At 33.7% G+C, this 24,602-nt stretch overlaps 1 protein-coding gene across 1 annotated transcript; it reads left to right on the forward strand.

The window, feature by feature from the left end:
• The first annotated feature begins 9,806 nt into the window (after window positions 1-9,806).
• LOC109458874 (olfactory receptor 4F6-like) lies at window positions 9,807-10,745 on the forward strand. Its single transcript, XM_019752861.3, has one exon. The coding sequence runs from the start codon at window positions 9,807-9,809 to the stop codon at window positions 10,743-10,745; it is 939 nt and encodes a 312-aa protein (XP_019608420.3).
• The last annotated feature ends 13,857 nt before the right edge of the window (window positions 10,746-24,602 follow it).

The raw sequence follows: 24,602 nt of genomic DNA on the forward strand, positions 1-24,602 counted from the left end.
AGCTCCCAAACTTCCTCCCTGGCAATCATCAGTTTGTTCTCTGTATCTATGAGTTTATTTCTATTTTGTTTGTTCATTTATTTTGTTCTTTCTTTATTTTTTTTTCCTGTGTCTTTTTTTTTTAAATTTTATTTTATTAAATTTATTAGGGTGACAATTGTTAGTAAAATTACATAGATTTCAGGTGTACAATTCTGTATTACATCATCTATAAATCCCATTGTGTGTTCTTTAGATTCCACATATAAGTGAGATCATGACATTTATCTTTCTCAGTCTGACTTATTTCACTTAACATAATATCCTCTAGGTCCATCAATGTTGTCACAAATGGCAAGATTTCATTATTTTTTATTGCTGCATAATATTGCTATATATATATATACATATATATGTATATATTTCCATTATACATATTAAAAAGATGAGAGAAACACACACTCACATGGGCGTGGGCGGTCTAACAATTAAGTTCGCGAACTTCGTTGCAAAGATGTTGCTAACATTTTTATATCAGAGGGATTATTCATTATGAATTTGTACCAACTAGACAGTTAACCAAGTGTACTATTTGGAAGTGCTGAAAAGGCTGCATGAAAGTTAGATGACCTGAACTTTTCGCCAACGATTCATGGCTCTTGCATCATGACAATGCACCAGCTCACATGGCACTGTCTGTGAGGGAGTTCTTAGCCAGTAAACAAATAACTGTATGGAACACCCTCCCTATTTACCTTATCTGCCCCCAGTGACTTCTTTCTTTACCTGAAAACAAAGGAAATATTGAAAGGAAGACATTTTGATGACATTCAGGACATCACAGGTAATATGACGACAGCTCTTTTTCCAGAAAAAGAGTTCCAAAATTGCCTTGAAGGATGGACTAGGTGCAGGCATTGGTGCATAGATTCCCAAGGGGAGTACTTTGAAGGTGGCTATAATGATATTCAGCAATGAGGTACATAGCACTTTTTCCAGGATGAGTTCGCGAACTTAATTGTCAGACCTTCATATGTTAAGCCCTGAACTTAGACTTGACTTTATGTTGAGCTTTCTCAGTTTAGGATGCTGTTTTATTTTGTGTTTAGATTTGAGTGATTGTAGGTAGAAAAGAGAATTTCTTTAACACTATCAATACTTTAGATAAATATAGACCAGAGATTTTTGCGCTTTTCTCTGCCTCTCCATTATTCTAAAAAGGAAGACCTTTCAATATTCAATCATCATTGTATATTCTCAAAGGGGGGAAAAAGGCTTAGAAATAATAGCTTTTTCATAGGAGAATAATCACCCAACTCCTATTTTCCTCGAGTATGTTTTCCCGGTCAGGCAAAAGATCTACCTAACAGTTTATCTTTTTTGATAGTTTTAGATAAAGATAAAGCCAAAAATGATAAGGCATGTTCAATTTTATTGAAAATTTCTACACTTGAAATTAAAAGCTTTATTGAACTTACACATAACTTTTTCATGTATTTGTTTCTACTGCTCTGTAAATAAAATCTGCTCAAATAAAAGAAAAGTAATGCTTGTGTTATTTTGTCCTGTGGTTTCCAGGAACCTTTCCAATAACATCTCTGGCTTCTGTATAAATAAATCAATAACACTTCTTTCTAATGCTTTGCTATTCACCTGGAAGGGAATTTCTTTTTTACTTAATCATTGCTAACCATACCCTCCATCAAATACTCTATGGGCTTCTGCAACACCACAGTAGTCTGGTTTTCCTCCTACCTCTTGGGAAATTCCTTCCCAGTATCAATTTCCTGAATTTCCATCATCTGCTCAACCACCAGACTGTGTTCCTCAGAATTCCATCTTTGCTCTGGTCTCACTCTATATTCTGTCCCTAGGTGGCATCCATTCCTATGGCTTTAATTACCATCTAAGAGTTAGGTGCTCTCAAAGCTAAGGTATTATTTTCTGAGTTCCTAATCCACAAATTGAACTGCCCACATATTTGGATGTTTCACAGCCACCTCCCTCTCAACAAGCCTAAAACTCAACTAATCATCTCCTCCTCAAACCTGCTCTTTCAGAGTCCCAAGTCATAAGAAACGGCACAAATATTTACTCAGTTGATCAACCCAAACTCTTGGAGTAATAATGGACTCATCCTTTGCCCTGATCCCCAATATTCAATTAATCAGCAAGTCTTATTAATTTCACATTCTAAACACCCCTTATTTTCTTCTACAATATCACCATTCTTGTCTAAGGCTTCACACATCATTTTACAAATAGAATATTAAGTTACATATTCTTCCAACTTCAAATCTTGTTTGCCTTAATTCCTATTATCTACACTTCAGTAACAGAGAGTTTTAAAATATATAAATCTAAGCATGTGATTATTTTGCTTAAGACTCTTCACCTACTACTTGCCACTGCCCTTAAATTAAAATACTAACTCCTTTTCAAGGCTTATCATGCCATCATGACCTGGTTCCCATCCCCCTCTCCAGCCTCACAGACAATCTCCTCTCTCCTTGCAATTCCAGAGCCAAATTTGTTTTCTTTCACTTGCCTGAAAACTCAAATTCTCTCATCTCTGAGGTTTTGCACTGGGTAATCATTCTGCCTGAAACATCTGACCTTCATGCTTTGCCTATTATCATGTATTCATTCTTCAAATCTGTTTCAACATCGTTTTACCAGAAAAGACTTCCCAGAGCCTGGGTCCAGGAAAGTTCTTTCCGTTGTATATTATTATAGCACTCCCTATTACCACTTTGTAACATCAAACACGCTCATAATTTCTTCTTCAGTGTATGTCTTCCTCATTACATTCTAAGTTCTAAGTGAGGAGGGACTGTGTCCTTCCTGTTTACAGCTATAGCATCAGTAACAACAGTGTAGGAAATGCTCAATAAATATTTATCAGTAAAAATGATGGATCTTGAGATTATTATGCGAAGTGAAAGAAGTCAGACAGAAAAAGTTGACAACCATATGACTTCACTGATATGTGGGATATAAAACTGAAGGCAACAAAGGAACAAGACAAAGAAACAAAAACTCAGACACAGACAATAGTTTAGTCGACACCAGAGGGTAAGGGGGGAAGGGAGATGGTGGAAGAGGGTAAAAGGGGTCAAATACATGGTGACAGAAGAAGAACTTACTCTGGGTGGTGAACACATAATGTAATATATAGATGATGTATTATAGAATTGTACACTTGAAACTTATGTAGTTTTGTTGACCATTGTCACCCCAAAAAATGTTAATAATAAATAAATAAATAAATAAATAAATAAACCCAACAAAAAGTAAGAAATTAGCAATGGGTATAATTTATTGAATAGAATCTGAACATTCTTTTTACGTTCAATCAAAGGTCATAGGATTAAAGAACTTCCTCCCCTTTTCTTTCTCCTTTTCTCTTCTCAATTAATTCTCTCTGCCTCTATCTAATTAATTCTCTGCAATGAAATCTCCTGATGGGTTCCTTTGCAGGCTTGTGCCAATTCAAATCTTGAGCTAATCTCAGTTGAGGCAGCCTGAACATCTCAGCCCTCTCCGATATTCCTGGTCGCATGAATCCTACATTACAACTCCTGCTCCTCTGTTGGCCCAGGAGCCTTCTCCACTGCCAAACAAAACCATGATCCATGCCCCAGGACATAGGCCTCAAATCACAGCACGCTCTGTGCCTACACGTGCCAACTCCCTGACACTTTATTTCTGCCTCGATTCTCCTTTATTCATCTTAATATGCTGTTCTGCCTGGTACCCCAGTCTCCCAGTAGAACAAAGGCACATCAGGAGAGGGGCATACTGGCATGGTAGAATGACTTACGGGCTCCATACTGTTCGTTGTGTGGCAGAACAGCCCGCTGGTGGGGGAGTGGAGTTAAAGGAGAAATTTTCCTCTAATCTCAGAGCAGTTGTGCTTCTTCTAAGCAATAAGCAATTAAATTTTTTTACCTCATCGTATGTATACCACATTTCATGTAACTGACCATGCATCCCTATTTGTTTTTTTAAATATTTCTGCCTGCATTATTCTCCAGTATTTATGCTTACTTATACATTTTTGGAATGTCACTATTTTTGAAAAATTAATTGGAGGCCAAACATCATTCTCCTGCTATTCTAGAAAATATGATTTTCCCTTGTTTCTGAACAAGAGATAAGGAAATACAGCTCTGAACAAATACAACTCAAAACAAAAATAGAGACTTGAAGCTTTAAGGACTCCATGATATCCTGGAGATCAGATTGTTTGTATCGCCACATCAAAGATAAATCCAGTCTTCTCCAGAGAGATCTACTAGGCTCGTCTCATTAATTTGCTACAGGTCCTTTAAATGATTGTCTCCCTCTTAAATAAACAAGTTCCTGTTACAGACAACTCCAAATAACTTCCTACTCCAAATAACTTCCTACAGTTTTTTCTTTTATATTTGTACCTGTTTTTCCATGATTTCTTAAGAAATTGATCCAATAAAATATAAACTTGTCTTGTATCCAGGAAACTCACGAAGGATAAAGGTCAAACATATTCATCCCCAACGTTCAAGTTTGAGAGCACAGCTGGACATTCCCAGGTAAACATTTGCTATAATTGGTAACAGGAAATGATTTATTCTCCTGTTATCAGTGATAAGAATTATCTTAACATATGTGGGAGTTTAGATTTATTTCTTCAATTTTCATTCATGGTACTGTAGGTGAAGGTATGTCTGTCTACTCAGGATGTATTTTCACACCCTGATCTCAGTCATTCCATGTAATTCCTATGTCAAGATCACCCACCTCAAATAGGAATTCTTTTATACTAACCAGCACATTACCTCAAAACCTTCCCTCTCTCCCTCTGTTTTATCACCAGGCAATTCTTTCAATATTTTTCTCTGGGGAAGTCAATGTGATTCAAAGATTTGGTCCTCAAGAGAAATTAATAATGGTCTGGGTATTGGTTGTCTCTATGGCAGCAGTGGGTCACTCTTTTGTGTAACTAATTAGCTTCTTTCCCATTATGAAGAATCTTATATATAGCTTTGTCTTTCGGGGGGGGGGGTGTGATTTTTTTACAGAAATGAAGACTAAGCTCTCTGAATTTCTCTTCTAAAAATGCACATCCTATGACAGAACAGGCAGGTAGGAAAGATACTTTTAAATTACAAAACTGTCCCATGTCATGAGATGGTACAGAGAAGCTGGTGGCTAAGTCCTGAAACGGAAATGTTCAATGACTTGCCAGGGTGTTTGAAGAAATAGGAAAGGGATTGGGAAAAGTGGAATGGAAGACCAATTTTATTTTAAATGAATAAAGAACTCAAGGATGAATAGGGACCTTCCAATTAGGTTAGAGTGAGCCTCTCAAATATAAATAATTCTTGCTTTTTTAATGACTTTCTCTATTAAACAGGTGCAGAGAACTATTGAGGAAGACCATTGGGCTGGAAGCTAGGCTGACTTCTAGTTTTGGTTCTGTGAATATATTGTTGTGAACACACTGGCTAGCCATTTCACCTCACTGGTTGTCTCTCTACCTGTAGATAGAATTAACTTTGAGGTAATCTCAAAATTATCTCCCGCTTCTGTACAAACCTAAATTCTGATCATCTTTTTTGTTTAATATGTATCTACATTTTCTGTTTAAAAATATGTCTCCCCAGGCCCTGAATGACTGTTTAAATCTCTAATAAGAGAGATGGCAAACTCTATGGGAACCTGGCTATTGAAGAAGTCCTGGGGGCTTCACAATGTCACCAGTGTTTCCTCAGAAGGCAGAGAAGCCAAGTGTGTGGTGTTTCTCCAAACAAGTTCCTAAATCCAGATGTTTGTGACAGAAAAGGTGGGTGGGACTTTCTTCACTTGCCTAAATGTGTGTGTGTGTGTGTGTGTGTGTGTGTGTGTGTGTGTGTGTGTGCTGGGTTATTAGAAAGTACAAGCTTGTGGAGAAGATATTATTAAATATTATTAAATTCATTTTCTCTATATATTTGGGAGGGCTACTATTTTGTTTCTTATATAAATAACTAAGTACTTAATTCCAAAAAATTCATTCAACAAATCTTTCTTGAGCTTTTTCTAGGTGCAAGGCAGGTGATACAGGGTTGGACAAAGCAGAAAGGGTCTCCAAATCATGATTTTTAAAAATTTTACATTTATGAAAAGCTGTAAATATTAGAAGTGGGGTAAGTAAAATACTGTCTGGAAGCTAAAGGGATTTTTTAAATCATTTACTTCCCAATATTTTAGAGATGACTCACTTAGCAGTTAGATGAACCACCATGTCCAACCACCCACTCCATTCTACCAAACCCCACTGCCACATCCATTATTCATATGCTTAAAGTCTCCACTTTTCTTTATATCAGTGACTATTTTCGCTACAACTTTACTGTTACTTTTCACCCTTCCAATCAAAATATACCTACAGCAGTGAATGAAAACTCAAGTAAAGTTCACGTTCATAGTACACCAATGTGTGTTGGTTTAAACCACAACAGGCAACTTAAGCAAAGATGCCCAATGTTCCATCAATGCCTCTTCTCATCATCATTTTATCCTCCTCATTTCTTCTTTAGGATTCTTCTTATTCTTTCTCTTGTTCCTCATTTTATTCTCCTACTGTCTTTCCAATTCATCTTCATTCCTCCTCTGTCTTTAGGGCTTCCTTCCTGCCTATTCCTTAGACATGCTACTGAGTGACTGTATCACACTGATTACACTCATAGTTCCACGTTTTGTACTGTGATTGTCTCATTTTAGAATGATTAAAGATTATAAATAGATTAAGTTACATGTTATAAATAGAATTTTTGAGACTTTAGGCTAATAGGTTCTTGTATTGTGGGATTTTCCTCTTTAAAAAAACTCAATTATCACTCTAACTCCAATATATGCACCATTTCAGCAGTACTAACTTAATAGCAATAGGAATTTTCAAATCTGACAAATTAACTCAGCGACTTTAATTGCTTTTATAAAATGAAATACCCATTTTCATGATGAGAGTCCAAAGGTATTGGGTTTATATGTTTCATCTTCGTTTAATAGGTTAAAACAATTGATCTTACACAGTCAACATGATTATTCAGCTTCAACTTTATTTCTCCAAAGACACTGAATTGGACGGTGAGTTTAGGAAGTCAACAAACACTTTCTACTTAGCAAATAAGACAGCATTACTATAAATCTTCCAGAGATGGCCTTATTAATTATAATGCTCACCAGATTAATTTCTCCTCCCAAATCCTTTGTCCTTATGGCCCTGTGACATGCATGATTTCAATATGGATGAGAAGTCCAGTGATAGTAGTATGAATGAACTGAAAATGGATAAACATAGTTTTCAGAGAAAATGCTGGAAAGAGTATTCAGGAGAACATCTAGGTGACAGAAGGTAGAAGACGATGTAAAGATCTAGAGGCAACAGAAATAATTACATACTGTGAAATAAATAAGGAATCAAATCTACTCATCTCCAGCTGCTATATTCTTCCCAAAGTATTATCTCTTCTATTCCATTGCAATGTATTGCCTTTATTTATTTGACCATTTATTGTGTCTCTCAATATTTCCTTATAATTATCTCATGGTTATCAGAATTAATTCCAAATGATCAACCTTGATCAAAGTGAAGCAGGGGAAATGTTATGTCAGTTACCTGGATGAAATGCCCTAAGAAGTTTCAACTTCATAGTAGTTTTATACAAAGTCCAAGAAGTTTAATCAGGACTCTTTACTTATTTTGCTATATCCCCTCCTTAATAATTTCATATATGAATCAATTTCTGGCAGTTTATGAAAGTGGCTAATTGGATCAGAAAAGTACACATCCTTACTTCCTTAGTTTGCTTGTCTTCTAATAATTATGAGTCAGTCCTTGTTTTCAAACATTCTTAATAAACCATTCCTTCAACTCTCTGTACTCTTTTTTTAACTAAAAAAAAATCTAATATAAATATAATATGCGTATCAAAATGTATTTCAAAATCTAAAAGGAACCCAAAAAATATGAAAACATTTATGCATAAAGACACGTGTGCTCCAATGTTCATTGCAGCTTTATTTACAGTGGCCAACACATGGAAACAACCAAAATGTCCTTCGATAGATGAATGGATAAAGAAATTGTGGTATATGTACACAATGGAATACTATTCGGTGGTAAGAAAAGATGGTATAGGAACATTTGTGACAACATGGATTGATCTTGAGATTATAATGCTAAGTGAAATAAGTCAGACAGAAAAAGCAGAGAGCCATATGATTTCACTGATATGTGATATATAAACCAAAAACAACAAAAGAACAAGATAAACAAATGAGAAACAAAAACTCATAGACACAGACAATAGTTTAGTGGTTACCAGAGGGTAAGGGGGGTGGGGGGTGGTAGATGCGGGTAAAGGGGATCAAATATATGGCGATGGAAGGAGAACTGACTCTGGGTGGTGAACACACAATGGGATTTATAGATGATGTAATACAGAATTGTACACCTGAAATCTATGTAACTTTACTAACAATTGTCACCCCAATACACTTTAATTAAAAAAAAATCTAAAAGGAGATTTTTTTTAATGCTCTAAAATATCAAAGTCAACTACCTAATGGTAGTTTTAAATAGTTTAAAAATTTTGGACAATGCAATTGATTAACTTTTATTGCACTTAATATTATAAAGAAAAATCTTTCTAATGCTATTATAAATCCTTCTATTAACACTTATTTTAATAACTGTATTACATTCCCTTATGTACATATATTATAATAAACTTCAACCTAAGGCTTGACATTTAAATTGTTCAAAGTTTTACCACTATAAAGTATGATGAACACTTTTGTGCCAAAAATTTTTTCTGTACAAACAGAATTTCATAAGGAGTATTATTGAACTAAATGATGTGGATTCAAGATTCTTGATAAATTATTTCAAAATTTTTAAAAATATTTCAATCAGTCTATATTTCCTCCAGCAATGTATGATGGTGCCTAGTTCACTGAGACTTTGCCAGTGTTGATAATAATAATTGTAAAAGTATTTTCTAATTTAATAGGAATATTATATTTTATCTTATTTCTTAGATTTCTAAGGAAGAAATACACACACACACGCACACATATATAGATTATGTTTCTGAATTTTCTCTTCATATACTTTGTCCATTTATCTATTAGGTCTTGGAGGTTTTATTGAACAGTTTGAACTCTTTTTTATATATATATATAATGAAGATATCAATCTTTAGTCTCTTACAGCATTACAAATTCAAGTATGAATTATGTGTTGGTTTGGGGTAGAGTGTTTTTAAGCACATATAGTAATCAGCCTTCAATGGTGTTTTAACTGTTATTAGGCATTTTATACTCATTTCTAATTGTTATTTAATCTTATATTCTTGATTATATTTTTTAAAGATTGTCTATTATTTATTTTTAAAAACCATTTTTATATGCTCATACACATTCTCCCAATTTTCTGGGATTCAATATTTATTTATTTTTGGTCTTAATATTTATTTTCTTTCACCTGAATTCTGAGTTTATTTTTTGCATTCTTTTCTAACTTCTTAAGTTGCCTGATTCATTCACGTATTTGAATAAATGAGAGCATTTACAACAATAGATTACCTGTGAGTGCAGCTTCGGTGATACTACAGGAATTTTTTTATACCCTGGGTTCCCATTATTTTATAAATAGTTTATTATCAATTAAATAAAATATTTGTTAATAACCAATTTTAAATTATCAACATTTAATACATTATTTTCAATACCTCAAAGTTGATTCCTTCTTTCTTTTCTTTCAGGTCACTTCAGAGTCTTCCCATCTTTATGATTCAATGGACCAAATAAATGGCTCTGTGGTAACTGAGTTTGTGTTACTGGGACTTGCACAATCCTTGGGAATGCAGTTTTTTCTTTTTCTTTTTTTCTCTTTATTCTATGTGGGAATTATCCTGGGAAACCTCTTCATTGTGTTCACAGTAATTTTTGATTCTCACTTACACTTCCCCATGTATATTCTGTTGGCCAACCTATCACTCATTGACCTGGGCCTTTCATCTACCACAGTTCCTAGGATGATATCTGATCTTTTCAGTGACTGTAAAATCATTTCCTTCCACAATTGCATGATACAAATGTTCTTTATTCATGTCATGGGAGGGGTTGAAATGGTGCTGCTCATAGCCATGGCATATGACAGGTACACTGCAATCTGCAAGCCTCTCCACTATCTAACTATCATGAATCCCAAAGTGTGCATGCTTTTGGTAGTGGTTGCTTGGATCATTGGGGTGATTCATGCTGTGTCTCAGTTTCTTTTTGTCATCAATTTACCTTTCTGTGGCCCTAATAACATGGGGAGCTTTTATTGTGATTTTCCTAGGGTTATGAAACTTGCATGCATGGACACTTACAGACTAGAATTTGTGGTCACTGCCAACAGTGGCTTCATATCTGTGGGCACCTTCTTTTTCTTAATTGTGTCATACATCTTTATTCTGGTCACTGTCAGAAAACGTTCTTCAAACGATTTGTCCAAAGCCTTCTTCACTTTGTCAGCTCACATCATGGTAGTGGTTTTGTTTTTTGTTCCATGCATGTTTCTCTATGTGTGGCCTTTCCCTACCAAGTCATTGGATAATTTTTTTTCCATTGTGGACTTTGTTGTTACTCCTATCTTAAACCCTGTCATCTACACTTTAAGGAACAGAGATATGAAAGCTGCAATGAGAAGACTGATTAGACAAGTTGTAAGTTCTAGGGAGATGACATAACAGATTTCATTGATAAGAGCATAAGATTAATGTGTTGGACCAAAAGGACCCTCATGATCACCATGAACACTACGGAATGTGTACAACTTCATTATTGCTTTGGAAAACTTAGAAGTCCATAGGAAAAAAGGTATTGAATCAAAGAATTTCATTTTAAGATAGAGTTGCAACAATTTTTGTTAGTTATGAAAAATAGTGTTTTCTGTCCAACTCACAAACCTAAATTGTAGTTACCATCAATGACTACATTCAATTTTCATGTGGTTATTTTGTACCTATATATAAATAAAGATATGTACATATATATATGATTTCCCTTTATCAGTATGCTCTTACTGATAAAATGCATCACTGGAAAAAGTTAATATTTCTTATGGAAATTATGTGGATCCAATGGATAAAATATGAGTTTATATAAACCAGCAGACATTAAAATCAAGGAAGAAACAATTCTCATCCTAATTGTACTTTAAGTTAGATAAATAGAAAGGCAACTCTATATTAAAACTCTTAAGAATTATTTTCCGTTTTTGATTATTAATGGATTTCAGACAATGTTATTTTACAAATAGATTCTAATACTTTGCATTATGCAATATTTGTTCGTGTTCCATTTTTCTCAACAGCAAGTTTCTGTTACCTATGCAGGCTTCCTTAAAGCATCTGTTGATTTACTCCAAAAAGAGTATTTACAATTCTAAATATATTTGAATGGGCTTATTACCTAAAGAAAGGTACCCACTCAGATCTCAGCTTATTTAATGTGGCTGTTCTTAAGCTAGGGTGCTTAGGACAAAGAAGATGATTGACATGTTTCAGGTAAAACCTGGAAAGTCTGGTGATCAAGGAACACAACTGAGAGATCACTTGGATGTATTTCAATGACTGATTGAATAAACACTAATTGTGGTGACACAGCTCATTTTAAACTTCTGCATAGTAATTAAACATGCCCAATGAAATGATAAATGATAAGAAGTGAGACTTTCTTATTATTGGTCAAAATATTTTTCCTATATTTTCTCCAAAATTGGTCATCAATGTTAAAAGCTATCACTTTTTTTATAATATCCAAGGCATTATTATTCATTATCTTGTTAACCCGTCTGTATTTTAATTTTATAACTTTATCTTATTTAATTGTTTTACTATGATTCTTAAAAATGTCACCTTTAGACTCAGTGAGGGAACAAAAATACCTAAGTGAACCAAGAGATTGTGACAATATCTCTTAACTCAAGAAGATTCTTTTGAGAATCTTCTTTTGAGACTGTAAGAGTTAATCTCAGTACTCAAAGTTCAGGCTAGTTATTTCCAGATCTCTTCACCCGCCTCTGGTCACTTTCATAAATGGCTGTTAATTAACCCAGTGATTTACTAAGGAGGACAATTGTTATACATTTTATTCTTTTGGAATTTTTATGTTTCAAGAGAATGTGCAAGTAAAAGAAAAATCTACACTCTTATTTGTTCTGAAAATTGCTGTAGTATCTTCTAGTTATGAAAGAGGTTGATGGAATAATGAAAGTTAAATATATTAGCAGAACTAACCAATTTGTAGCATTTTATTGACAATGAGATGCTCCTATTAGTAAAAATAGATTTGGCTGTATCCAATTGTTTGTTTCTTCAGGAAAAATGGAAGGATCCTGTAAAGTCAGCATAAATACTTAGAAAAGTTAATGAATAATATTAGCAAGGATAACCCTTGTTGTGTTATACAGCTTAGTAAGTGTTATAACTGTCAAGTCTTTCTCCGGAATCTTCCAAGCTAATCTATTTTTCCTATTAGAGGGTCCTATTCCCCATATTCCCCAGAGCCAGACTTCTTACCCACCACTTTCCTTCCTTTGTGCAACCCCAGTGAAACCTGGCTTGGGACATTTCTTTCACATAAAGGTACAAATCATACTCAGAGTTGTAGGAATTTTTTGGAGAGCTTTTGATCCAGTGAACTCATTTTAAAAACAGGAAAACTAAATCCCAGAGATTTTTAATGACATGCCCAAGATTACACAATGAATTTGTGCTAGAACAAAAGTCTCCTGATTTTACTATTTGAAACTTATAAAGAATTAAAGTGTTTTTCTTTAAAGAAAAATAAAAGATGCATAAGACACATTAACAGTCTAATGGTTGGTTTTAAGCTTAATCTAGTGCATAGGGACAAATTTTCCTATTCAGTTGTAGCTGGCTCTTCATGGTTGTTACAACCAATGTGTAAGATTATGGAAAACTTCTTCAATAAACCTAAACTTAATGTTTAACTTAGAATTAATACAATTCTTCTAAAACTTCTTGAATCATTTTTGAAGAGTCAGAGATGAGCATTACAAAAACTATGGTGGTGAAGGGACCTCTATAACTGAGAATCCCGTATTATCCCTTTCTCCTCAGCAGCATATACTCAGAAAATGAGATGTCTTAACTAAGTGAATGAGAAATTCCTTTTGCCAAAGAATGGCATGTCTGAATTCTTACTTGTTACTACAGTAGAAAATCTTTTTGCTGCAAATAAGAACCCTTTGGTCAACTGTCATCCTTGTATATTTCCTAAGGAGATATAACTGTCAAGTCAATTCTTCTATCTCAGTGAAATGAAATGGTTTCACATCAGTAAACATCTAAGGTCAACTCTAAATTGCATATGTTGATTCTAAAGAAACATCTCAACAAATCACTCATGTCAGAAATAATCTCACAATCGAAATCTCATTCTCCTGATTGTCAATGATTAGTATGATTATATGTATTACTATGACAAGCAAAAGGGAACTAAAACGAGTGTTCAGGACTTTACTGTTAGACTTCTCTTTATACTTGGAAAAATTCAAGTTGCTAAATTTTTGTAAGACTGAAAAGTAATATGGAGCTTTAGTGTACAGGGCTAAGGAATGGGATTCAGGATAATGAAGAGAAAAGTATAATATCCAAGGGTTATGGAATAATTGTGATTAAGGAAGTAGTGAAAACAAATACTATTTATCATACTAAATATTAATGTCAACTTTTAAAGGTTTAAAAAAGAAACTTCTCTCATTATAGTTCTCCTCCTATCCCTATAACAACTCATAATCCATGAGCGCATTACCAGGAGTTACAGGAAGAATTATTCTGCCAACATAAAATTTGCCTTGTAGGCATTTGACACCCTTGGTATACAACAATAGCTCATAAGTAGTAAAAAGTATTTAGAGAGATTCAAGTATCTCAACGTATTGGCACAAAGTGTATCATTTCCATCCATCCATGTCATTTTCCATGGCTAGAACACACAGGCTTTGAAATAAAAAAGAGATGGATTCAACTCTATTTACCCCTTACTAACCATGACTATGGGCACATTGTTAATTTTCCTAAGTTTCAGTTTTCACATGTGCAAAAGAAAGATAATAACACTTACACATATGGTTATTATGAGAGTTAATGAGATGATAGATGTAAATCAGATAAATGTTAGGTACTATTATAATTGTTCTATAAATTCTATATATCAACAAGCCAAAACTGCTCAACCTTTATTTTATCCCAACATACTTGAGGGATATGACACATTGCAATCTTAACAGATGCTCCTTTGGGGGAAATTGTAGTTGTAAGTGGAAGTGTGTTTAGTTATGTGCAAGTGTGTACTCAATGTACACTCAACTATCCTAAGACATGCAAAAAATTTAAGATAGAAATAGAGGAAAATATAGGTTGAAAAGAAGCTTGACAAGTGATTCTGATAAATAGCTCCTTTCTCCAGCAAGAATCACTGAACCAGGCTAAAATTGCGGATTAAATATTCTTAGTAGGAAAAGAAATGTTTTTCAAAGTGTGACTTGAATTGACAGATAAGGAGAGTCATATGATAAGAGGGTTAAAATTATGTTTACTACCCCTCCACATAAAGAGAATAGAAACTCTATAAGTAGGTTAAGAACACATAAGAAAATTACTATATAACATGATTGTATCTCAAATCCATGAAAAGAGAAGGAACTATTATATAATGGTGGAATAACTGGATAGCAATATGAGAAAAGTATTGGAGCTACTCCTCATGCCATATTCCCGGACAATTTCTAAATTAATTTCAGCATAAATAATTTTTTATTATACAAATATTAAAGAACACATGAGTTAATGTTTTTATAATCCATGAATATGATAAAGATTGATAATATTAATTACATGAAGTTAATTTTTTAAATGCATGATAAAATTATGAGAAATGTAAAAATGATAAATGAGAGACTAGGGGAAAGTATTTGCAACTCACATCACAAAGAATAATTGCTATAATATATAAAGAACTTTTTTAAAAAACCAACAAACATAGAAAAATAGGCAAAATATATGAATTTACAGTTGACATATAAGGAGATATAAATGATCCTTAAATACATGAAAATGTATGTAAGCTCTCTCATGTTAAGATATATGCAGAGTAAAACTAAGCTGAAATATCAGTTTTGACCTATAAGATATCAAATATCTGACTTTAATAATTCAACCTGTTGGTAAAGCTATACAGAAAGGAGCACTCATATGCATTGTTGATGAGACTACAAAATGGTATGATCCCTTAGCAATAGCTACAAAAAGTGCCACACTACTAACTTTTGACCCAACAGTCCTAATTCTAACCGAAGAATTCATTTGCAAAAATGCAAAATAACTGCACAAGTTTATTTGTTGCACCATTGTTTTTAATAGCAAAAGAATGGAAAACACTCAATGACAGTAAGAACTGTGAAAATTATGTGCATAAATTATACATAAAAGAACATTAAGCAACTATAAAAATGAATGAGGAATATCTCCAAATTCTACTCTAAAGGAATCTACTGGGTATAAGTTAAGTGAAAGCAGTAAGATGCAAATGAATGTCTCTAGGATGTTAGTTTTGTATTAAAATGGTAATACATATATTAAATTTATATGTGTATATAATTTATAAATATATATTTTATAAATACTTATATAAATATACCTTAAATGGCAAACAAAGTTAAAAGATGTTTTCTTATGAAAAGAGGAGGAAACAGGTCAAGATTCAGGCATAAACACTAGACTGACTCTGGGTGGTGAACACACAATGTGATATATAGATGATGTATTATAGAATTGTACACTTGAAACTTATGTGGTTTTGTTGATAACTGTCACTCCAATAAATTTTAATAAAAGCACTAGACTTTTCTGAATAAATCTTATTTCATAGTCTTGACATTGAAGTCATGTAAATGTTTTTACCTAATTCAAAATAAAATTAAATTAGAAGAAAAATAGCAATCTCTAAAAATCAAGTTCAAACCAAAACAAGTGGTTTAATGGTATCTCTGTCCGTGTGTGTGTTAATTGTCTATAATATGGAAATAAGAAGGCCCTTTCTAACTATAATTCAGATTTTGTTTTTTGACTCAGGTGATTGTGATGGTTAATTTTATGTGACAACTTGCCTATGCCACGGTACCCAGGTACTTGGTCAAACATCAGTCTAGATGTTGCTCAGAAGATATTTTATAGCTGAGAATAACATTTAAAAAAATAAATGAATTTAAATCAACATTTAAATACATTTTTAGTAAAGCAGACTATCATCTATAGTGTCAGTTGTCTTATCCAATCAATTGAAGGCCTTAAAACTGACTGACATCTCCCGAGGACGAGGAAATTCTGCCTGCACTCTGCCTTTGGACCCAAGTTGCAACATCAACCCTTCCCTGGGTCTCCAGCCTGCCAGATTTTGTACTTGGCAGGCTCCTCAATTGTGAGAGCCAAGTCCCTAAAATAAACACACACAGACACAAAAGCACAGACATCTTATCAGTCTTTTTCTCTGAAGAATCCTGACTAATAGATAAATTTACCATATTTTATCTATTTTCTATTCCATTGATTTCTTCTCAACTAATATTTCTTTCCTTCTGTATATTTGAATTTAATTTGCTTGACTTTTTCTAGCTTCTTAAGTGAGAAACTTGGATAATTCATTTAAAATTATTTCTTTTCTAATTTCAAAGCAATAAATTTCTAAGTTATGCTTTACTTGCATAACAAATTGTGATATAATTTAGTTCAAAATACTTTCCAATCTCCCTTGCCAGTTCTTCCTTAAAAGTATTTAAAAACGTGACACTTAATTTTAATATTCTTGGGCTCTTCTACATATGTTATGGTGATGATTTCTAATTTAACTGCATCATGATCATTGAAGAAATACTTTGTTAAGGTTCAAATCTTGAAGATTTTTTAGATTAACTTTATAATCTATTTTAGTAAACATTACATGTGCTCTTAAAAGGAATATGTATTCTGCTGCTGTTGGGTATAGTATAATTGCCAACTAGGTCAAATTGATAGATATTATTGCTCAAATCACCTTTGTTTTTCTGAATTTTGTTTGGTTCTATCAATTACTAAAACAGAATTGTTAAACTATCTAATTATGATTGTGGTTCTGTCACATACGAAGGTCTGACAACTAAGTTCGTGAATTTGTTGCAACAATGTTGCTAACCTTTTTTTGATATCAGAGGGATTATTCATTATGAATTTGTACCAACTGGACAAACAGTTAACCAAGGTTACTATTTGGAAGTGCTGAAAAGGCTGCATGAAAAAGTTAGATGACCTGAAATTTTCACCAACAATTCATGGTTCTTGCATCACAACAATGCACCTGCTCACACAGCACTGTCTGTGAGGGAGTTTTTAGCCAGTAAACAAATAACTGTATTGGAACACCTTCCCTACTTACCTGATCTGGACCCCAATGACTTCTTTCTTTACCCCAAGATAAAGAAAATATTGAAAGGAAGACATTTTGATGACATTCAAGACATCAAGGGTAGTACAACGACAGCTCTGATGGCCACTCCAGAAAAAGAGTTCCAAAATTGCTTTGAAGGATGGACTAGGTGCTGGTGTTGGTGTGTAGCTTCCAAAGGGGAGTACTTCGAAGGTGACCACAGTGATTTTCAGCAATGAGGTATGTAGCACTTTTTCTAGGCTGAGTTTATGAACTTAATTGTCTGACCTCGTACGCACAAGAATTGATAACAGGTACTCCAACAAAATGTACAAGGTGTAAATTGGCATAGCCACTATGGAAAACAGACTGGAGGTTCCTCAAAAAATTAAGAATAGAATTACCATATGACCCAGCAATCCCTCTTCTGGGTATCTACCCAAAAAATCTGAAAACATTTATCCATAAAGATATAAGTACCCCTCTGTTCATTGCAGCATTATTCACAGTGCCCAAGACATGAAAACAACTAGTGTCCTTTCACAAATGATTGGATAAAGAAGATGTGGTACATATATGCAATGGAATATTACTTGGCCATAAGAAAGGATGAAATACTGCCATTTGTAACAACGTGGATGGATCTTGAGATTATTATGCTAAGCAAAATAAGCCAGACAAAAAAAGTCAAAACCATATGATTTCACTCATATGTGGGATATAAAATGGAAAGCAACAAACAAAAACTCATTGACACAAACAACAGTTTAGTGTTTACAGGGTAAGGGAGCGTAGGTATGGTAGTAAAGGGCAAAGAATGCCATATATGTAGTGATAGAAGAAGAACTGACTCTGGGTGGTGAAAACACAATGCAATATATAGAGGATGTATTGTAGAATTGTACAATTGAAACCTGTATAATTTTACTAACCAATGTCACCCCCACAAATATAATTTAAAATCAATTAAGCTATAAATTTGTTTTGTGTCCATTTCTGTATCATGTTTTATTTTGCAATTAAAAATAATAAATAAATAAAATTAAAGTCAAAGCATGGTGAACAAAAATGGCAGTACAAAACCTGCAACCTATAACCACTTTTGTCACCCTTCTCTGTAGGCCTACATTCAATGACCATTGATGGAAACCAATCTCATCAGTGCACGAATATTTTTAATACTGAAAGGCTCTGAACAGAGGAAAATGTGCTCCTCTGCCTCAGGGCATAAGGCAACTGCATCTTTAGGGAGTCAGAACAACTGAGAAAATTTCTGTGTGTTGCATAAATTCTCCCCTGTGCAAAGAGGTACACAAAATACTGCCATCATAAAGGCAGTTAATTAACAGCACTAATTGTGCTTGGGTAGTGACCAAGTGGAACTTCAGAGACTTGGTATTGCTAGCCAGAAATCAGTCTGTTATGGGAATTGTCTCCTAGAATCATTTTGGTTTTCCCAGGATAACAAAGGGGAAAAGAGGCTAATGGGTCACTTGGGGGTAGCATTTCTTTCTGTAAATCACCATTTACTTCCCCTACTAAGATTTTTTTTGACCATGAAGCCAAAAGACAGTCCTTGAATAACAAAGAAAATAGATAATAATTTGAATAACAGAGAGGGAAAATTGCATCAACAATTGAAGTATTACAATCTCCCTCAGCCTTCTTCTACAGTAAACTAAGAAGTTGGCAGATCAACCTTATTATATGTACACTAGCTTTGGGTCTAAGTTTGTAGTCACCCAAATAAAGCAAACTGTCACAGGCACTGTCAGCCATCTGAGCTAACATATTAAACACAGAATCATTGCTTAATGCCATAACATCATAAAATATGTTCAATCCAAAATTATACTCCTTCCATCTGGTCCAACACCCTTAGATACCATTCTCATACATATGATCCAGATTTCTGTTGATATAAATATGTAAAATCTTGCAATTCTTTTGGTATGTATTGCATCTTCTAATGCATCTCATTTGGTCCCTGACACATTGGAGCTTTCTGGGATGTGAGTCTGGTTATAGGACTAAGAGTAATGTGAAAAAATGGTAGCAGAAACTCAGGATTATCAGCAGTCCCCTGTACGGCGACCAGCTCAAGAGAGGTCATTACAGTTTCTTCAGATAATCAGAGACAAATCTCTTCAGATAAAGATGTTTCCAGCAGTAAAAAAGGATCAGAAAAATTCAGATAATTCAAGTTTCCTAGTTGTATTGGAATCTGCCAATATTCCCATTTTGATTTTCAAGGTTTTACCTCTTCCCAGTCAATCTCAGAACTTTAACACACAGTATGAGGCTGAGAACTCAATTTACCTTGTAATTCAGCCATCCACATATTAGAATTTTTACCCCCAGAAGACATAATCCAGCAGTTACAAAAGATAAAAGTTTATTTTAAGACAGTCATAGAGTCTTTCTGGTCTTTTACTTGATCTTGACATGGGAATTTGTACTGTCATGGTCTAGCTTTCATATCAGGGTAGTGCTGTCCTTGTAAAATGAGTTTGGGAGTATTCACTTCCATTCAATATTTTTGGAAGAGTTTGAGAAGGATTGACATTAATTCTTCTTTAAATATTTTGTAGAAATTCCAGTGAAGCCATCTAATGCGGGGCGTTTCTTTGTTGGAAAGTTTTTGTTTATTTATTTATTTTATTTATTTTTTGATTACTAACTTAATCTTCTTACTCATTAGTGGTCTGTTCAGATTTTACATTTCTTTACAATTTAATCTTTGTAGGTCACATGTTTCTAAGACTTTGTCCATTTCTTCTAAGTTATCCGATCTGTTGGCGTACAATTTTTCATAGCAACCATTATGATACTTTGTTTTCTGTTTTTACCATTTGTAATGTTTTCATTTATAATTTTATTTATTTCTGTCTTCTCTATTTATTAGTCTAGCAAAAGTTTTGTCCATTTTGTTTATTTTTTCAGCATACCAGCTCTTAAATTTTCTTAATCTTTTCTGTTGTTTTCTACTCTATATTTCATTTATTTTTACGCTAATTTTTGTTATTTCCTTTCTTCTGTTAGCTTTGGTCTTTGTATTTTTCTAGTTTCTTGAGGTGTAAAGTTAGGTTGTTAATTTGAGATCTTTTTTTAAGTTTATTGGGATGACAATTGTTAGTAAAGTTATATAGATTTCAGGTGTACAATTCTGTAATACATCATCTGTTCACCACCCCATCACCATATATTTGATCCCCTTTACCCTCACCTACCATCCACCTGCCCCCCTTGCCCTCTGGTAACCACTAAACTATTGTCTGTGTTTATGAGTTTTTGTTTCTTCATTTGTTTGTTTTGTTCTTTTGTTGTTTTCAGTTTTATATACCACATATCAGTGAAATCATATGGTTTTCAACTTTTTCTGTCTGACTTATTTTGCTCAGCATAATAATCTCAAGATCCATCCATGTTGTATCTTATTTTTTCATAATGCAGTCATTTATTACTATAAACTTCCCTCTTAGAATTGCTTGTGTTGCATTCCATAAGTACTGGTATATTGTGTTTCTTTTTTCCATTTGCATTTTTGTAATTTATTATTTTATTTCCCTTTTGATTCATTGATTGTTCTATATGGTGTTGTTTAATTTTCACATATTTGTGAATTTTCCAATTTTCCTTCAGTTATTGATTTCTAGTTTCATATTATTGTGGTCAGAAAATATTCTTGAAGTGATTTCAATCTTATCAAGTTTGTTAAGACTTGTTTTGGGGCTTTACATGTGATCTGTACTGTCTGCCCTTGAGAAGAATGTATTATTGTGCTACAGTTGGATGAAAATTTCTATATACGTCTTTTAGGTCCATTTGATCTATACTGTTGTTCAAATCCACTGTTTCTTTATTGACTTACATCTAATGATTTATCTATTGTTGAGAGTAAGGTATTGGATTCCCATACTATTATTGTATTGCTGTCTACTTCTTCCTTCTGTTCTGTCAATACATGCTTTGTACATTTGTGGTCTGATGTTGGGTGCATAAATATTTACAATTGTTATATCTTCTTAATTAATTGACCCCTTTATCATGATACAATGACTTTTTTGTCTTTTGTGACAATTTATTTTAAGTCTCCTTTGTCTAAGTTCCTGTGCTCTTTGGGTTACCATTTGCATGGACTATCATTTTCCATCCATTTACTTTCATTCTACATGTGTTCTTAAAGCTAAAGTGAGTCTCTTATAGGCGGGATATAATTGGATCATATTTTTTTATCCATTCAGTAATTAATTCTATATCTTTTAATTGGAAAATTTTAATCCTTTTACATTTAAAATAATTATAGGTAAGTGCGGACTTATTGGGGGTTTTTTGCTCATTGTTTTCTAACTGCTTTGTGTTTCCTTCATTCCTTTTATTCTCCCCCTGCTGTCTTCCTTTGTAATTTTTTTTTGTAGTGATATGCTTTAATTCCTTTCTCTTTATATGCTGAATATCTACTACAGGTTTTTTATTTGTGTTTACTATGAGGCTTTATTATAACACTTCTTATAATTATAACTGCCTATTTTAAGCTGATAACTTAACTTTGATCACAAATAAACATTTTACACTTTCACTTTTAGCTCCCCATCCACACATCACTTTATATTATTGATTTCACGATTTACATCTTTTAATTTTGTGGATATTAATGTGATTACTTTTATTACTTTTGTCTTTTAACTTTTTTCTTTATTTTTTCTTTTTAAAATTTTTTTTTTATTAGTTTCAGGTACACAAGACAAAGATGTCTTTTAACTTTTATTAAATGGTTGAAAGTGATTTATGCACCATCATTAAAGTAGTAGCATATTATATATTGGGCTATATATTTACCTTTAATAGTGAGTTTTATACTTTAATTTTTTCATCCCATTAATTAGCATACTTTTGTTTCCATCTGAAGAACTCCCTTTCACATTTTTTATAAAGGGTGATGAACTCCCTCAACTTCTGTTTTTCTGGGAAAGTCTTCATCGCTCCACTTCTAAAGGACAGCTTTGCCAGGTATAGTATTCTTGTTTGGCAGTTTTTTCTCTTTCAGCACTTTGAATACATCATCCCACTCTCCTGGAACTGCAAGATTTCTTTTGAAAAATCCATTGACAGTTTTATGGTGGCTACTTTGTATAATATGAGTCACTTCTGTCTTGCTACTTTCAAAGTACTCTCTTTGTCTTTGACTTTTAATAATGTAGTTATAATGTGTCTGTATAAATCTCTTTAATTTCAACTTATTTAGAGTCCATTGGGCCTCATGATTCTGCATGTTGATTTTCTTCCCTAAATATGGGAAGTTTTTAGCCATTATTTCTTTAAAAGGCTTTATTTGCTTGATGGAGTCCCATACTTCCTGAGGCTTTAATCACTCTATTTCATTCTTTTATCTTTTTGCTCCTCTGACCATATAAATTCAAATAACCTGTCTTTAGGTTCATAGACTCTTTCTTTGGTCCAATCAAGTCTGCTTTTGAACCCCTCTAGTGAATTTTTTTAGTTCAGTTATTGGATTCTTCAGCTCCAGTATTTCTGTTTGGTTCTTTTTTCTATCATATCGATCTTCTTGTTGATACTCTCATTTTGTTCATATATTGTTTTCCTGATTTCATTTAGTTGCCTATCATGTTGTCCTGCAAGTCAAAGAGCTGTGTTTTTCATTTTTAAATAATTTTATTGGGGAATATTGGGGAACAGTGTGTTTCTCGAGGGCCCATCAGCTCCAAGTAGTTGTCCTTCAATCTACTTGTGGAGGGCGCAGCTCAGCTCCAAGTCCAGTTGCTGTTTTCAATCTTTAGTTGCAAGGGGGCACAGCCCACCATCCTATGCAGGGATTAAAACAGCAACCTTGTTGTTAAGAGCTCAGGTTTTAACCAACTGAGCCATCTGACTGCCCTTCTGGAAACTCAGTGGCAGCTCATTGTCTTCAACCTAGTTGTGGAGGACATAACTCACTGGCCCATGTGGGAATCAAACCGGCAACCCTGTTGTTCAGAGCTCGCACTCTAACCAACTAAGCCATCCCCCTGTCCCTCAATGAGCTTTTTAAAGATAATTATTTTGAATTACTTGTCAGGCAATTTACAGATATCCATTTCTTTTTAATTAATTATTGGAGATTTGTTTTTCTCCTTGGATTGTATCATGTTTCATGATTCTTTATGCTCCTTGTAGATTTACTTTGTTGTCTGTGCATTTGAAGAAGCAGCTTCTTCCCCCAGTCTTTATGAACAGGTTTTGACTTGGAAAGACCATCACCAGTCAGCAGAGTTCAATATGAAACAACATAGAGGCCAGTCCCTCAGAGTGTGTGCTTTAAAGGCTGAGGACAAGGTCCTCTTCACTTCCTTTCATCCCTCCTGGAGGAAAAGTCTCAGTTTTGTGGTTTTTCCCCAGTGTCTCAGAACAGTACCAGCTGTAAGAGGATACCCATTCCTTTTCTTTATTGTTAGCTGACCCAGAAGACTGGGCTTTTCCAGTTTTTCGGCACTTAGTATGAGTGAGATAGAATATGGCTTCACAACAGGCACTCTGAATTTATGGGGATTAGGCCCCCTTTGCTTCCTTCTTGGAAAAAACAAATCCTCAGTTATGTTCTTATTCCCAATCTCACAGAGAAGTACCAGCTGTAAATGGAAGACTTCTCCTTTCCCATGATCTCATCTGTCCCAAGGGGCCAGGCTCTGCAGGTTATTCAGTGCTCAACATGAGGTGAGATTGGAACCTGCTGTCTTATGGGCCATAACACAAGTCTCCATAAATTTAAAAATATTCAAATAATACAAAGTAGATTATTGACTACAATGAAAATAAATTAGAATCAATTACAAAATGATATCTGGACGTCTTCCATGGAAATAACTCATGTGTTAAAGAAATTCAGAGAAAAATTAGAAAGTATATTGAACTGAATGAATAGAAAACAAGATATATGAAAACTTGTGATGCAATTAGAGTAGTCCTTAAAGAGAAATAATAGAACTAAATGTCTGTATTAGAAAAGAAGAAAGATTTCAAATGAATGATTATCATTTCCATCTAAAGAAACTTTTTAAAAAGCAAATTAAAGACAAATAAAACAGAAGAATATAAATATAAACAATGAGAGCAGAAATTAT

Source organism: Rhinolophus sinicus, chromosome 3 (assembly GCF_057876585.1).
Source record: "Rhinolophus sinicus isolate RSI-liver-muscle chromosome 3, RSI-T2T, whole genome shotgun sequence".
NCBI classification, from domain to species: domain Eukaryota; kingdom Metazoa; phylum Chordata; class Mammalia; order Chiroptera; family Rhinolophidae; genus Rhinolophus; species Rhinolophus sinicus.

What these genes read in the sequence shown, in the direction of transcription:
- LOC109458874 (XM_019752861.3), top strand. Translation starts at nt 9,807, where the DNA reads ATGGACCAAATAAATGGCTCTGTGGTAACTGAGTTTGTGTTACTGGGA.